This window comes from Triturus cristatus, chromosome 11, assembly GCF_964204655.1.
Source record: "Triturus cristatus chromosome 11, aTriCri1.1, whole genome shotgun sequence".
In the NCBI taxonomy this organism is placed as follows: domain Eukaryota; kingdom Metazoa; phylum Chordata; class Amphibia; order Caudata; family Salamandridae; genus Triturus; species Triturus cristatus.
Window position 1 is genome coordinate 523327068 of NC_140594.1, and position 18203 is coordinate 523345270.

Genomic DNA, 18203 nt, shown 5'->3' on the forward strand with positions numbered 1-18203 from the left:
ACCTGAAGATTTTCTGTCAAATTATTACATTGTTTTCACACACACACCATCTCCAACTACCAATTATTAGGGTTACATTTCTCTAGGCGACAGATCCCTCAAACAGCTCCATATTGACCACATTAACCTGAAGGTCTTTGTACCACCGTGTGCGTACTACATTCAGGATCCTCTATTGCAAATAATTTCCATACATTCCGCCCCAGTGTATCCTCTTCTCTTGCTCATTCATCTTTGCACATCCACATTTCAGAAAGAGAAATTAAGGCTGTTGATCTTTGGTGGTCCAGTTAGCATCTCTCCTTCACTCACGTTTGCTCTCAATCTCACAGACTGATCATCCCAACAAATTCAATACATTCTCTCAGTGGTTTATTGTTGTAAGTAACTTCCAACTACCATCGTGGCACATCAGCACAGACATGTATCTCCACTTAATGCTTCTGTAACACTATCACAGCCCTCAAGTGTTCATCACTTAGTGCTTCTTCTCAGGCATTCCAGTTGCTGAACACAGACAATATAAAGTACTGATTTTCTACAACAGCTGCACTCCATGGAGTGTCACCAAATGGCCCTCAAATCTGGGGCCCACGCCCATACCCACCAACCATGCAAGAAACCTCTGAAACATCATAGATAACAAGCTCACCATGAAATCACAGATCAATGCTATCTCCTCCTCCTGCTGCTTCCTCACTCTGCGCATGCAATGCAAAATCTTCAAGTGGATACCCCTGTACACCAGCCGCACCATGACACAGGCCCTCATCACCAGCTGACTGGACTATCGCAACATTCTCTAAATAGGAATCGCTGTATACCTCTTATATAAAACCATACAGAACACCACAACTAGACTCATCCATGACCTCACTAGACAAACTCACATCACATTCCACCTCAGGCAACTCCACTGGTTCCCCATACAGAAAAGAGACTAATTCAAGCTGCTGGCCCACACACTCAAGGCTCTACACAACCAAGGACCTGCCTATATTAACCATCACCTAAACTTCCACCAACCGTTGAGAAGATTACACTCCACCTATCAATTGCCCACTCTCCTCACATCTACTGAAGCAGAAATGGATGGCGCTCCTTCTCTTACATCGCAGCGGAGAACTAGAACACCCTCCAAATGCAGACCAGGACTATCATCTCACTTCTGGTATTCCGGAGGGGCTTCAAGACCTGGCTGTTGAAAAGAGCCTCCCTGGACCTGCAAGCTCTTGCATACCCTATCGGGTGATTAGCAGCGTTATATAAATCCAATTATATGTATACGTACAATTGCATAAAATTGCACCACCGTGATCCTTTTTTAGGTCTCGCCTTGCTATCGCGTAAGCGATCGCAAAGCGAGACTATTGTAAAAGGACATTTCAAAGTGCTCCCAAAAAGCGGATTGCATTGCTAGCACGCGCACAATCATGCGCTTGGTGCCGCCATGCACTCCGCTTTTTGGGAGCACTTCAAAGGGTTCGCTCCACCGCCTGGAATGCGCTCCCCCACCCCCAAGCGCGCGCACGCCACGCTCCGCTGCATCTACTTTCACTTTTGGCGCCACAGTGAAATTATTTCAATGTCGCACACACCACTCACAGGCTCACCTCCTGCTCCCCCTCCCGCCACAGAGCACGTCTTTTTTATATCGACACTGAGCACTTCCCAGTAAGCGTGGCACCCCAATCACGGCCGCCAGGCTTCACTGTAAAGCATTTGGCTTGTGCACGTTAGCTCTGGATATTATCCATTTCCATCTAAACGCGCTCAGCTGATGGCATTTCAATTCCCCAATACGCCCCCTCGTACTCATCCACAGGACAGCCTTTATTTGTGATTTGTGTGGCTTTAAAAAATAAAAAATACATTAACATTAACATAGCACAAACTCCATCACAAGGTACACAACACCAGTTGCATATTTACCCACAGATGGTGTTGAGCCTCCGGCACATACATGAACCGCTCGAGCCCTAGCAGCAAAGTCAGCCACTCTAGCCTGAACAACACTTCCTCTCCCGAGATCAGCATTTAAAATGGCTGGTACTCCTTTGGAGCGCACAATGAATATGCGTTCCAAAACAGCACCGGCCATCTAGTTTTCAAATGCTGCAGCCCAGTTTAATAGTGGGGCGCGTTGGATTCATGCCACACAAGTATGCTTCCAAGGGAGGTATGTTGTTGGAGTTTTGTGTATTTTCCAGGAACTCCCGGGTATTGCCGTGTGGAACATGACCAAGCGCATCAATATGCCTGTGAAACACCCCATAAAACTGCAGTGACTTAATTAGACACTACAGGATTAGGCATCGCGGTAATTATTTCTTGCAACGCGTTGTAGTAATCAAGTCCACACTGGTAGGTATGATTCAAGATGATTTATTCAGGTTAGTTACAGGATCAGGTATACAGCCAGTGTAGAGCCAGAGTTAAGCCAGTGAAGAGCCCCACCAGGAGAAGCCAGCCAGGCGCTCAGCCCATCTCCAACTGTGTGTTTCACAGATCAACATTCCACTTGACATCATCACACAGTGTTCCACTGATGGAGAAGTAAATAGGAAGAAACACACTATACCAAGATATAACATATCCTCCTTCCTTCCAAAAGAATAACCAAACAAAGAAATAAAGAATCAGATAAAGAGCTCAGAAGAATCAAACTAAATAGAAGGGTACAAGGGCGAACAGAGCGAAGGTAGAAAAAGAGAAAAAAAGCAAAGTTCTTAAGGAAACAGAAAACAAGCAAAGGTCTTAAAGAAACAAATAACATAACTTGTTTCCCATCCTCCTTTCTACAAATGAGAACTCCCACTGCACTCCAACTGGCCAGGTGGGTGTGCGAGAGAGCAATCACATCAGTAAGAACAAGATGACAGAGAAGACGAAAAATGCGTAAGATTAATCATGCTTCCCTGTGATAGAATTAAAGATAACAAAACATTTTTTAACAGCACTGGGTAAAACAACAGAGAAAGATCTTAGCACCCAGTGAACATGAAGTTAAAGCGCAAGGCGACTTACATTAACAGTAACGTGATGCGCAGGGCGGCTTACACACAAAAGAGAAAAAAAAACATGAAGCGCAGGGCGACTTATACATACATAACATGAAGCGCAGGGCGGCTTATACTAACATGAAGCGCAGGGCGACTTATACACAACTATAATGTGAGGCGCAGGGCGGCTTACACACAAAACGCAAAAAACATGAAGCGCAGGGCGGCTTATACATAGATATAACGTGAGGCGCAGGGCGGCTTATACACTAAAGAACAAAGGCAGCGCAGGGCGACTTATACATAACAAAAGACATGAGACGCTGGGCGGATTACACATAGTCCAAACATGAGACGCAGGGCGATTTACACACTGGACAAAAATAACATGCAGAGGATAGTGGAGAAAAACCCCCCACAACACACCTCCGGAGGGGTCAAGAGATTGTGCATAGAAACACGGGACACACGTCCGTGCGACGCACCTCAACTAGAGGTCAACTAATGTGCACCCAAAAGTGGGACAAACCCCAAAACACACCTCACGGAGAGGTACATAGATTGTGCACTGTGTGGTAATTTAATAACCTACTGGCACACCAAATGTGCACTGTGTGACCACTGCTCACATGTACCGAAAAAGCAACCTAACTGGTTCTGGAAATTAACACGTCACACAATTAACATGTCACTGAGCAGTTTTAGAAAACATCAAGTTAACTACAACACTTCTTGTGTAAAAAAACGACTTTGTATGAAATGTATAGCTGTAAACTGCAGACTAGACCTTCAAAATTTCATACAACAACTGAATGGTAAAATTTTTCCCATGGAGTTTCAAACTCATAATGTGACAAAATGTCACTAGATGGCAGCATAACACAGAACAGTGAAAAATCAAATGTAAAAATACAAAATTTCACAATATTTAACAATGCAACGCTGCACTCGAGTACAGAAATGCCACCACCCAAAAGAAACAAGTCACTGTTGTTAATTGAATGTCACTTGGTTCCGATAAACCTTCAAAGCAAGTTTTGCCCATTACCTTCATGTTGAAGTATCATAAAACGCTGAAAGAACATAAATACTCTGCCAGCTGATAGAGCTCAAACCTCCATCCTCACGGACATCCACGAGCAGACATAATGTTAAACAGAGCATGTAATTGCTGCCCCCACGATCGCTCTGCTAACCAAATAGAGCTTGAATTAACTTTATTAACACACCTCAACTGACAAACGTGGTTGGCAAAGAGAAAGAAGATGGACATTTCACGTTCCAAAACAAACAATCTGCTGATATCACGCTATCCCACGTCGTGCAGGGTGGTTCGCGGCACGCCTTTGCCTCCAAACGCCGATGGGAGCCTCGGAAAACGTCACAAGAACCATGGAGAATGTGGAGGTAAGCGCACGCTCTTCTCCTTGCGCTCGAGACATACTTTGAAAAACAACACAGCAGTTGAAGAAACCAGGATTCCATATGTCTCAGAGGGGCCCCAAAATAAATGACAAACTAAGGCTCACCTTGCCACATGTGAATTACACTGCCAGACATCGCCCAGTAGCTCTCACAAGAGCCAAGACAAAGATTGTCTCGTATTTCTCTAAATTCCTGCTGATGTGCTGCCGGACATAAACGTAAACACAAGTTAGTAAGGACGCTCCGTGTATCTTCACGAGCAATGATTCAACCTCGTACCCGGCTGAAATGTAAAAGAATGATGATCCCAGTGAGGGGATGTGGCAGTGAGAGGAAGCTTAGAGATATGACAACAGCTTCTGTATCTAGATAAGCCAACAGCTTCTGTATCTAAAAGTACAGTTGTGGACTCTAGGTTAGATAAAACCTTCACCAGGCAGTCGAGGCACTGTAGAAACAGCATGCATAAATGTCACTTTTCTATTGAAACGCGGTAGCGAGATCATGCAAGTACGTGCATGTAAACGTGACACACATCCAGTGTGCAGACACCACACTCTTCAGAAGAGAACCAAGTTAAGGCAATTCAATTACCTTGTTTGTTAATAAGCTTGAGCTGCATTTGAGACAGGAACTTGCACTGTAAAACCTTGTTCCTTGCACATTGATACGCTGTAGGAACAGCAGAAACAGCCTTTTTCAGATGCAGTGTGAACAGCAGGCAGAGGCTTAAGCTGTGCAGAAACTTGAACTGGCGCTATAACGTTGAGGGCGACCGGTGGGAGGTCACTGGTGGGGCTAATGTGTTGCCAGCAGATAAGTAGGTGCAGCTGTAGACAGAGGAGTTGCTTTATCTTCAGAGTAGGTACTCTTAATGTCCTCAGAGGTAGCAGAAGCAGGTTCTTAGTTTCGATTCGTCGCCAAAAATATGTAGTAATCAAGTCCACACTGGTAGGTATGATTCAAGATGATTTATTCAGGTTAGTTACAGGATCAGGTATACAGCCAGTGTAGAGCCAGAGTTAAGCCAGTGAAGAGCCCCACCAGGAGCAGCCAGACAGGCGCTCAGCCCATCTCCAACTGTGTGATTCACAGATCAATATTCCACATGACATCATCACACAGTGTTCCACTGATGGAGAAGTAAATAGGAAGAAACACACTATACCAAGATATAACACGCGTCTTGTTCTTTCTGTCCCTTTTCTCTCATTTCATCTTTTCTTCCGTTCTCTATCTATTTGTGTCATGTTCATTTCCTACCTCCGTTTCATTCTCTTTATCTCTCTCACACACAGTCATACTCGTGTTCTCAATGAACTCCTTCCAACCATTTACTATTGTTCCTTGTCCCGAAGTTTTTGTTTTTTTAATGTATAAATAAAGAGAGGAACCCTTGGTAACCCAAAGGACTAGAGTTAAATCACAAAACAAAATTAAAAGATGTCCTCTGGGAGAAAAAGAAGGGAGAGTCCCGTGCTATTTTAGCTATCACTTAGCATACATTCACCACTCCTATTCAATCACTCATGCATTTATCCGTATTGGCACACAAATTCCTCACGTCACGAAGAAACTTTTTTTCACTTCAATTTATTATATAAATCTTTACACATAGTGTTTTGTCAATCAATAATAGTTACAAATTCAAAAGGCCTTTGTTGTTGCATTTGGTCACAATTAAAACATGTAAAAATACAAAATTAAAAAACACAATAAAACATAATCCTATCTATCACTGTCTATCACGTTGCTTAACAGGGAGAAAACCAATAGACAAAATTATCTATCATTGATTACCACATTCACAACTGACAATTAGACCAACTTGTAAGGTGTTTAAATGTGAAACATCAAGGTCTACTGTCCATTAATAGATGGAAGCAATTGTGGATTTTCGTTAGCGGGCGTCGACGCGTTTCGAAGGACAGATCAATTTGTGCCTTCTTTTTCAAGACCAGACATTATTTTTCAACTCCCGTATTTGAAAAATCTATAAACATAAACATATATGTATATTTAAGTTAACATTTGGATCAGAGTTATTTTTCATCAACAATATTACGGTGTTTAGTGTACCATAGTTCTGGTAGGCCATCTTCTGTTGCTTAATACTAAAAACAAAGGGGACAAACATGCTAATCTCAACAGTATTGATATCTATTTGTCTATTGTCTTTAACCTCTTCAATGCCCATGACGAGCTGGTCTCGTCATGGGCCGCGGTGGCGCTGTGCCCATGACGAGACCAGCTCGTCATAAACCCCGCCCGCTAATGAAACGGCCGGCACAGGGCGGGGAAAGGGGCGGGCACTGAAGGGGTTAAACAGTATATTTAGTACTTGCATGTCATGTTGAGAAAAAAAGGGAAAAACAACCTCCTTCTTAAACATAAGTGTGTGCCAATACAGGACCTCATTTATTCTGGTGTTGTACACACCCACAGCGTTACACATTCAAATAGTCAAACTTCACATTCACACTGTCATGCACCCGAATTTTACAACTGATTTGGTCAAGTTCGAGTAAAAATGATTTTTATCTAGGAACACGGAGGGTAAATTATCCTTCCCCTTACCTCTTCCCGTATTTCTGTTGTGGAGAACCCACCATATATTTCTGGTAGTTGGCCACTTAAATGCTTTGGGAGACGTAAACCCAGGTAGCCGTGATGACTCCTGTGGAGACCAAAGATTATTATTGTTAGTCTTAACCCTGCTGGCTCAGTCTCTAGTTGCGTAATTAGGCTTCCTTAGGATGGAATCTACCTGATTCTTTTATTCCGAATTCCTACTGGTTCTTTCCGTATAATATCCTCGTTATCCCTTGTTTCCTTAAGTTTAGTGAAACTGAGGGGCGGAAAGCCGTTATTTGTTTTCCTCTGTGTTTCTTATGAAACTGGGCTGCTTATTCTGATATGCTCCGTTTTCCCCGTCTTCTTGTATTTGGGGCCTTAAATCAATAAAAACAAAGCGTAATGGAGTATTGCTTCTCGCTCAATTATATCATTATTCTAATCTACCTATCACTTTTCCTCATGTCCAACTAATGTATACAAGACTTCATGTTTTTCTTTTAATTATTTAATATCACCGTTGATATCACTTCCCGTTTTTCTGTTACTAAAACATCTTGTCTTTTGATTAAGACTTCACCTTGAATATAGAAATACAATCTTGTTTGTGATTCTTCTATGAATAAGGAGAGGAAGAGTACGGAGGTCTCGTAATGCAAATAATTATTCATGCATTTTACCGTCTGTCATCTCTCCGCGAACCCCTCTATGGCCACCCTTTTGTTTCGATTTTTAGAAAACATTATACTCCTTCCTATTTTAACGCTCCCATTATCAAGATAGTGGCACGACAAGTTCTTACCCGTTTCTTCAGTTGTGGCTCCGATAGCCGGCGTCGTCTCTATGCGTCCGTCACGGTATCATCTAGTATATTGTTTGTCCTACATCAGTTTCTCTTTATTATGGCGTGTACGTTGGTCGTCATCACGTTAGTCCTACCATCATTTGTATCTCTATTTCTGATAGGATGTCCCGACTAGTCCTTATCTATACACGTTTGTTGTTCTATTTATCGGTCTTCACTAAGTGAAAACTTTATTTAAAGAAAAAGTGTTCATATATATATACAATCTCGATGTGTATAATATTTTATCAGTATGTTATCTCCTATTCTAAATGGTGTGAAGACTATATCTCCTTGAGTAGTAATAGTGATTTCTATTGTCTTTGCCATGCTCACTTATATTTTTAATTTGAGCGAATTGTAAATGTACTTAAATCTTTATCGCGCTATCTAAGTTACTCCCTAACATCTAATATGTTATCCATCCATAATTACATCACTCTCCCTATCTTTTATTGAGGGTTCTGTGTTTCACGAAGGAGATACCAACAAAGGGGGGGGTTTTAGGGAGGGGTTACCTCCCAGAAGTAAGTTTGACACTGAATCCCACAACTCCTATGTTTGTATCTTTTTCTATTTGTTTATATAATCTACCTTTTTAATCTTGTTATCTTGAAATCTATATGGTGTTGTTGGATCTTTTATTTCTAATTTTTTTCCCAGGTTCTAGAATTCGAGGTATCAGCTGGGTCTCAGCCAATTATTGACATCCAGTCTTCCCGTGAGTTGAGCCCTTTTTGTACTGTGTTTAATTTACAGATGTACCATTGTTCCCTTATCTTCCTTTTCTTTACTATATCACCTCCTCTCTTATTCCCTGATATCTTTTCCAATATGAACCTTCTAATGTCTTCACAGTCATGGCCTAATTTTAGGAAATGTTCCGTTAGGGGTGCATTGATCTTCCCTGTTCTTAGAGCTGATTTGTGTTCCTGCACTCTGAATCTTAATTCTCTGCCAGTTTCCCCTACATAACCTAGATCACAGGGGCAGATTAACAAATAGATCAGATTTTTACTACGACAATTATTCAAACTGTTGCATTTGATCTCTTGGCCATTGTGAGTAATGGCTTTCGCCACAATGCAGTGTTCACAGATAGAGCATGTTCCACATTTATTATTGCCTGTTGCTCTAGTTCCATATATCGTGCTCTGTTCTTCTTTCCTATCTTGTCTGTAGGTCTTTACTAAGCTATTTTTTGATGTTTCTATTTCTTCTATAGGCAAAAAGTGGTTTCTCTAATTCTAAAGTTTGCCCATCATTTAAAATCTTCCAATTCCTATTTAAAATATTCTTGATTTGATTACTTTGCTCACTGAACTGACTGACAAATACAATTTTTTCTTTTTTCTGATTGTCGTTTTGGGTCTTATTTTGATCAAGCATGTATTCTCGATCATAATACTTTGCTCTCTTGTAGGATTGGTTGATTAATTTTCTAGGGTATCCTCGGTCCTTTAGTTTCTGTTTGAGGAAATCTGAATGTTTGTTGAAATCCTGTATTGAAGAACAGTTCCTGCGCAATCGCAAGAATTGCCCGAATGGGATATTATCCCTTTGTGCTTTAGGGTGGAAACTACTGTAGTGTAATAAGGTGTTTTTGTCCGTGGGCTTGCTGTATAGCTCCACTTCAAGCTGGCCTTCTATGTCTTTGATACAGATGTCCAAAAAATTAACCTTTTCTTTATTAAATTCCGAAGTAAATTTTAAATTTGGACCTCCTAGATTTAACCAACCAATAAAGCTCTCTAGTTCTTCTTGACTGCCTTCCCAGATGAATATGATGTCATCAATAAAGCGGTACCAAGAGCTCACGTTTTCAAAATATGGTGCCGCTTCATTGAAGACATGTTTGTTTTCAAATTCCCCTACATATAGGCAGGCGGGTGTACAACACCAGAATAAATGAGGTCCTGTATTGGCACACACTTATGTTTAAGAAGGAGGTTGTTTTTCCCTTTTTTTCTCAACATGACATGCAAGTACTAAATATACTGCTTAAAGACAATAGACAAATAGATATCAATACTGTTGAGATTAGCATGTTTGTCCCCTTTGTTTTTAGTATTAAGCAACAGAAGATGGCCTACCAGAACTATGGTACACTAAACACCGTAATATTGTTGATGAAAAATAACTCTGATCCAAATGTTAACTTAAATATACATATATGTTTATGTTTATAGATTTTTCAAATACGGGAGTTGAAAAATAATGTCTGGTCTTGAAAAAGAAGGCACAAATTGATCTGTCCTTCGAAACGCGTCGACGCCCCCTAACGAAAATCCACAATCGCTTCCATCTATTAATGGACAGTAGACCTTGATGTTTCACATTTAAACACCTTACAAGTTGGTCTAATTGTCAGTTGTGAATGTGGTAATCAATGATAGATAATTTTGTCTATTGGTTTTCTCCCTGTTAAGCAACGTGATAGACAGTGATAGATAGGATTATGTTTTATTGTGTTTTTTAATTTTGTATTTTTACATGTTTTAATTGTGACCAAATGCAGCAACAAAGGCCTTTTGAATTTTTAACTATTATTGATTGACAAAACACTATGTGTAAAGATTTATATAATAAATTGAAGTGAAAAAAAGTTTCTTCGTGACGTGAGGAATTTGTGTGCCAATACGGATAAATGCATGAGTGATTGAATAGGAGTGGTGAATGTATGCTAAGTGATAGCTAAAATAGCACGGGACTCTCCCTTCTTTTTCTCCCAGAGGACATCTTTTAATTTTGTTTTGGTTTTTTTAAGACTTCAGCCACGACGCACAGAATCCCGAATGCAGTTGAGCGAGGCTTTACAAAAATAAAACAAAAAGAATAACAAAGCTAATATCTCACATAGGTGAAACCTTTTTGGTTTTGCCAGTGCTCTTTTCTGTAATCTCTGGCAGTGGGATTACAGGTCCCAGAGAGAGGTAGGGTGCTTGTGTAATTATAATTTATTTTTTAGTGGACATTTCTTGAAATGTATTAGTCGTTCGTTACACTTGAGCAAGATAAAGCCACATTTACCTTAGCGAATAATAACATTTACTTCAGAAATCGATAGACTTAAACAGATGAAAGAGACTGGTTTTGGTAAAAGGAGCAAGCAAATTGTATTGTATTGTATTGTATCTGGGTTTTGTATCGCGCCAACTCACCGACAGGTCTCAAAGCGCTACTGACCAAGTACAGAACAAAGATGGGAGAGATAGAGGTGGCGGGTCTAGCAGTTCATTATTGAAGTGGGAACGCGTTCTTGAAGAGTAGAGTCTTCAAAGACTTCCGAAAGCGGAGGAGATTGGGCTCTCTACGAAGTGCCTCTGGCAGCTTATTCCAGTTGATAGGGGCCTGCACTGAGAACGATCTGCCTCCTTTGGTTGTTAGCTTAAAGCGTGGTTGAGACAGTAAGAAGGAACCCGACGATCGCAAGATGCGTTTAGGTTTGTGGAGCTCGAGCCTTTCTTTTATATAGGCTGGCGCCTGTCCGTGTAATGCTTTGTGGCAGATACACATGCTCTTGAACTCCACTCTCTGCAGCATGGGCAGCCAATGTAATCGATGGAGCAGGGGGGAGGCATGGGTCCTCCTTGAAACTCCAAAGACCAGGCGTGCTGCGTCGTTTAGAATGACCTGGAGACGGCTAATGGAATACTTCGGAAGGCCGAGGTACAGCGCATTTCCATAGTCGATTCTAGACACTATTGTGGCTGACACAATAGTTTGCAGCATATTTCTCGAGAGCAGGGGGGCGAGTTTGCGTAGTTGCCTGATTAAGTTAGTGCAGCAGCCAACTACAGCAGAAACTTGATTCGCCATTGAGAGATCTTGATCGATTTTCATCCCAAGACTCTTGACATTGGGGCATGATTTCGGGGCAGGGCCTAGCTCTTGGGGCCAGTATAGATCGCTCCAAGGGGACACAGCAGTTGAAACAACCAGGACTTCCGTTTTATCCGGATTGATTTTCAGCAGATTAGATGACATCCAGTTCACTGTGAAACGTAGGATGTCTTTAGCCACTGATTGTGCCGATGAAGTGTTGTCGATGCTCAGCAATAGCTGAGTATCGTCGGCATAGTTAAATACTTTGCACTTCATCTTTGCCAGCGACTCTACCAGTGGTTGCAAGTAGAGGTTGAATAGGAGTGGCGAAAGCGCTGACCCCTGCGGAACCCCACAAACTAACCTGCCCACCTCTGAGACCTGGTCTGCCAATTGGATCCTCTGCGTCCTTCCTGTTAGAAAGGCTGTGAGCCATTTTAGAGCCTGTCCCCCTATCCCGAACCCGGCCAGCCTATCCAAGAGCAGTGCATGGCTGACAGTATCAAACGCTGCTGAAAGATCTAATAATATCAGCGCGCATGGCTTTTTACTGTCAGCCATGCATCTTAGCTCATCCAGTACCGACAGCATTACTAGCTCCGTGCTATGGTGTGCACGGAAACCTGCTTGCCGGTCATGGAGAAGATGGTGACATTCCAGGAAGGCTGACAAGGACTTAAGTACATGTTGTTCCAGTACTTTTGACAGGAATGGCAGCTGGGAGATTGGCCTATAATTCTTCAGGCTAGATGGGTCGGCTCCCGTTTTTTTTATCAAGGGTCTGACACATGCCTCTTTAAAGGTGGATGGCAGAAGTCCAGTGGCTAATGAGGTGTTTAAAAGATCTAAGATCTGGTCTTCTAGAAGCGGTATTGCCGGCGACTTTGTATCTGTGGCGTGTTTGCTTGCTCCCAGTGCCCATAGCAGTACACTGTTTACATTAGTAATAGGACAAGCATTTGCAATGCAATAGGACTCGCATTTATACGAGTTTGAGCTATTGGCATTATAAATGACAATGCTTTTTATTTAAGTTTGGTTTTTTTAAAACATAAATAAAAGGCACTGTCATTTACAATGCCAATAGCTCAAACTCGTATAACTGCGAGACCTATTGCATTGCAAATGCTTGTTTCTTTTGCAACCCAATTCACATGTTGGTATCCAAAGACACAGAATATGGTTGTTTTCATCAGGGTGAAGCGAGTTTTTGACGACTCATTATTACAGTTTGTTCACAACAGCTTAAACAGTTAAAGTGTGCCTCTTTCATCATGGATGAGCATGAATAATTAATAAGCGCTCTTAATTCTAGTGCCATTGATATACACGTGATGGTTTCACTTTCCTCTGAAAAACAAACATTTTGTGGTATCAAATGAACACAAGTCTATTTTAGTGAAATGGCATCTCATTATTTTTCAACTTCCCACTACATAAATAAGTAATCAATTACCTACAATAACACAGAGCTTACCAAATTGACATTATTTATGATTTCAAATATCCGATTTCTCACTTTCTCCATTTTCTGATCGTATTTTTTAAACTGAAAGGAAAGAAATGTACTACTATTAACATGATGCTACAGCTCTGGAAGTGAAAGCAGGTTTTCTTTTGAACATATTCACTCAGATAAACGTGCATATTTTCTGAAACATTTAATCTGTGCTAAAGATTTGTATATCTTTTCATTGGACCTGCTCTACAAAGGTGGGAACCCTTGTAAAGCTCTTTTGAAGTACACAAAAAGGGGGCCACACACCACTGGCAATCAGGATACCTGACAAAGTGAAACTTTTTGGATCTCGCTACTTTAGCTGTCTGAAAAGGCTAGGGGCCTATTACGATCACGTCGTCAAGCCTCCGACTTTATGTTGGATGCACTATGACCGAGATCATCGGTTTCAAGTCCGACCAGCTGATTAAAATACAGCCGGTCGGAATTGAAACTGGCTGCTCATTCCGACTGGCATCCGATGGGCTCCAGGAGTCTGTCGGCCAGTCGGAGACGGGTCTACAATCCCATACAAAGGCATTTCTGCCTTCGGGATTACGATAATTGGTTTCCCACAGGCTTTTCATGCCGGGCTTTCCAACATGGAAAGCCTGTCGGAATGCAAGTTTGGGGCCCCTAGCAGGGCCCTTCTTTTCTTGTGGCCTCTGATTGGGGGCAGAGGGGCCCCTATGGTGCCCCCTGTTAATTCCTGCACCTTGTGGCTGACACCTTGAGGTGCCTGCCATTGTGTGCAGGGATTAAGACAAAGGTTTGCCTGCCATGGGGGTGCAGGGATTAAGACAACGTCCCATTTCTCTACAGGAGCTTGTGTTACGGCCGTAACACAAGCTCCCATAGAGAAATTGAAAAATGCGACTAATGAGTGCATCGTAATAGCGCTGTTGCGACTGCCGACTGGAGGTCGGTCGATCCAGAGACCGAGACGGTGACATCCTAATCGAGCTCTTAATGTCACCAATACACATTCTACACAACATACAATATATATAATACCACTGGCGATACTCTAGGTTTTGAACAGGTTCAGCACTGAGACTGCATGACGCCTAGTGTGAGTACATTCAAAACTTTTTTGAAGAGTCAGACATCTTTGAGTCTGTGTATAGCATTGATTTAGGCTGCATTTAGGCTACCTGAAATAACAGTGTCCTACTGGCTAATAGCTACTTTTCTCAATATGTGGAAAACAAAAAAATAAATGCCAACAACAGTTATTTGAAGAAGGCCCAATGTTTTCATTCTGCTCTCATTTCCCAGATAAATATCCATGGTTCATCTCAAAATCATCATTGCACTGCTTTAAGTCAAGATGCGGTGTGAGACACAAGAGAGAGCAGAGGCCACTTAGAGAATACTAGGTGGATGCCTAACCTTCACCAGCAGGAGGTAACATATTTCCAGTAGAAGCACCTAATACAGCACAATTACTAGATTGGTAAGAAGAGAAAAATGCACATTGAACTAGGGATGGCGCAAATCCTTGTGCTGGCCTTATATAGCGCCAACTGAGATCAAAATAGTAAAGATAAGTTAGAAAGAGAATGGAGTACGTATGAAAGAGAATTGGTAGGAAAATGGGAAAAATGAGACGCGTGTGACAAAGATATGTATAATAGATTAAAACGGGATAGAAGAGGGTGAGGGAGGGGCAGCTGTGAATGAAGAGTGTGAGGGCACTGAAGGGAAGAGAAAATGGTGAAAAAACAAATGAAGGCTGATGGAAAATTGCCCTGTCTGAAGGTTCACCACAAACCTTTTGTCTGCCTCCTCATTTTTTTCTGACCACCATTGTGTTGGATTAAGGACTTTAAGCACTTTACCACTTCTAACCAGTGCTAAAGTGCATGTGTTTCTCTCCTAGACATAGTTTCATTGACTTATCCACAATTGGTATATTTAATGTATCTGAAAGTCCCTAGTAGAGTGCACTGCCTGTGCCCAGGGCCTGTAAATTAAATGCTACTAGTGGCCTGAAACACTGATTGTGCCACCTACACAAGTAGCCCTCTAAACATACCTCAGGCATGGCACTGCATTGCCTGTGTGTGCAGTTTACACTGCCATGTCAACTTGGCATTTAAAACCCCTTGCCAAGCCTTAAACTTTCATTTTTATTAGATAAAAGTCACCTCTAATGTTGGCCCTAGGAAGCCCATGGTCCAGTTCCTGTGTAAGTAAAAGGTAGGACATGTACTTTTAAGTTTTACATGTCCTGGTAGTGAAAAACATTTAAATTTGGGGCCGATCACGATGGCGGTGAGACCGCCACCGACAGCCTATCGGTTGCGGTCACACCGCCATTATAGACAGGTTTTCTGCCCGCCATATTACAATGGCGGGCGGTGTGATGGCGATCTGAAATACCAACCGCCACGCATCTGACTAGCTCCTTGAGAAGGCTGGTGGACAGGGACACTGGGGCACATAGCGAGCCCCCATTAGCCCCTGGCCCTTAATTTTGGGTTTGACCCCCCTACATATCCCTGCACCATGTGGCAGGCACCACATGGTGCCTGAAACATAGTGCAGGGATATGATATGTGGAATGGTAGTGATACATCCTTTCAGCTAGCAAAGCTGGATTTAACATTACTATTTTAGAAATGCCAATTTTAGAAAGATGCCATTTCTCTGCTATGAAGTGTGCCTGCAGTCTGTCTCCAATACAAGTCTAGGGTGGGTGAAAGCCGGACTTTGTACATTCCTTCTAGATAGCCGCACACAAAGGAAGGTTAGGTGTGACTGGGAGGCTATCTGCATCCTGATGGGTAATCCTGGGAAGGATGGGAGGGAGGAGCTGAGGCACCTGAATGGGCAGTGTCCTGTCCCCACACAAAGGGTTGCATACCCCCTGGAATGAGTTTGGCACCAGAGCTGGAAAGGGAGGACCTCTGCGCACTTCAAAGCCACACTATGAAGTAGTCTCCACATCAAAGGCATAACTGGGTATAAGTCCTAGGTCTCTGACCCCACAAAACCAGGCACTAGTGGACCTGTGAAAAACTCTGCCAGGAGGAAGGAATGCTGGGCTATTATGAGGACTGCCACTCTGCTGAACTGGTGCTTTGGAAGGACTGCTATTCTACTCTGCTGTGCTGCTTGCTGAGGAAGGACTGGACCCATATTACTTGAACCCAGATTGACTCCAAGGGCATGTTAACTTTCCCCTTGTTATAAAGTCTCTGAGGCATCAAAGCCTTCTTCTCACCTACAACAGCACCTGGACTTTGCTTGCAGCAAGTCTTGCCCTGCCAGGTTGTGCCTATCCAGTCCTGCGTCTTTGAAAGTGAGGTATAACGTGCTGCAACTGCCAGAATCCCTGTTGTTGCCCTGCTCTGAACCAGCACATCTCCCTCAATGATTGCCTTCAGCTGGAAGCTCGACAACGACACATAGCTCCTGTTGCGGCTTGGATCTCGGCTCCCTTGAAAGCACAACTAGGTACTTTTCAGCAGACCAAGGCTAGTCCTTATATCTGACCCGCAGTCCAGCACGGTCAGACTGAACTTTAGGATTTACCCTGGTCAAGTGTGACCAGATATCCAAGTTGCCACTTTAAGCTTTACGTGCTATATTTTCATTTATTGTTAAAAAGATATATACCTCTGGTTATGCTTATTGGATTTTTGTCGTATTAGTCTTGTTTAGTTCATAAAAATATAAGCTATTTTTGTAAACTGGTGTGGACTCTTTTGTGGTGTTTTCACTGTGTCACTAGTTGAAGTGTTGTACAAATACTTGACCTATTGCCTTGTAATTTAAGCCTGCCTGCTTAGTGCCAAGCTACCAGATGCTGAGCACAAGTTAATTTATGGTGTATATCTGACTTACTGTGACTATGATTGGGGTTCCTGCTTGGACAGGGTCCATACCTCTGCAAATCAGAAACCCAATATCTAATGTTGGTGATCAGCCGTGAGGATAGGACTTGTTTTTGTGCAGTGCCATACAGTGACTTAGGGCCTAATTATGAGTCTGGTGGTCCACGGATCGCCAGACTCATGGGGGAACGGCGGTGGCAGTCTTCAACTGCCCTACAACAATTAGGGTGGTTTCACTGCCATTGCCCCGCCGCAGCCACCATGGAGCTGCCCTTCCCTGGCGGTATTGCGGCGGTCAGGAGGCCGCAATATGCTTGTCGAGACTGCTGTGGTCCTGCCAAGCTTATTACGAGTTTTCTCTCAGCTGCGGTTTTTATAGCGGTTCCTCCTCCAGGAAAACTGAGGCGGAGAGGAAACATAAGTGGCCTGACAGGGCCCCCTTGTGCCTCTGCACCGTGGGGCACATGCAGGGGAGTACAACATGAGCCCCCTGTGTGCATGCACCCCTTGTTCCTGTACGGCATGGATTTTACAGTCCATGCCATGAAGGAACTGTTTTTGGCATTCTCACGGCTGTGCCCATTTTCAGAGCACCACCGTGGGAACATAAAAAACGAGCCAGCCAAATATGAGAAATACTCGTAATCCCACTTTTTTCTGCTGAGTCTGTGACCGTACTTGACAAGATGGAATTTGAGCTGGTCAATCTGGAGAGCTACACAGTGGTCCAGCTCAAGGGATTCTGCCAGGAGAAGAAGTTGCACAGTAAGGAGAGTGCCAGGAAGGAAGAGCCACATTAGCCTTAAGAACTTGGGCATAAGCCCACCAGACTAATCCAGATGATGAGGAGAAAGGGTCAGAGTCTAAGGAGGAGTTGGATGAGGACCTATTTGAGGGTCTTGACATCTGACCTGTTGAGAAGGGGGTAACATCCTCCCAGCGCTGGAAGTCCATCCAAGAACAGGCAGCAGTGCGTCTTCTAGAAACCTGCCTCCAGAGGAGCTGGGGGACAGGAGGGAGGAAGGAAAGCTAAAGCTAAAGCTTGCCAAACTGAAGATGGAGAAGGAGCAGGCTCTAAAGGAGAAAAGGCTGGCCATAGAGGAGAGGAGGATGGCCCATGACCATGCAAGTGGAGTCCAGCAGTAGTGGTTGCAGCTTACCTATAGTGTCTGCTGCAGAAGAGAGAGTTAACA

At 42.9% G+C, this 18203-nt stretch overlaps 1 protein-coding gene and 1 long non-coding RNA gene across 2 annotated transcripts in view; one reads left to right on the top strand and one right to left on the bottom strand.

The window, feature by feature from the left end:
• LOC146784506 (zinc metalloproteinase-disintegrin-like VLAIP-B) overlaps positions 1 to 18203 on the bottom strand; it is a 3216124-nt gene that overhangs the window by 2642103 nt on the left and 555818 nt on the right. Inside the window, exon 8 of the mRNA XM_085632968.1 lies at positions 13148 to 13219. Coding sequence (XP_085489094.1) covers positions 13148 to 13219 — 72 coding nt within the window. The remainder of the gene's footprint in view (positions 1 to 13147; positions 13220 to 18203) is intronic.
• On the top strand, positions 4371 to 10348 carry LOC146784509 (uncharacterized). Its single transcript, XR_014970443.1, has 3 exons — positions 4371 to 4409; positions 8509 to 8566; positions 10035 to 10348. It is a non-coding gene; the product is annotated as an uncharacterized LOC146784509 (long non-coding RNA).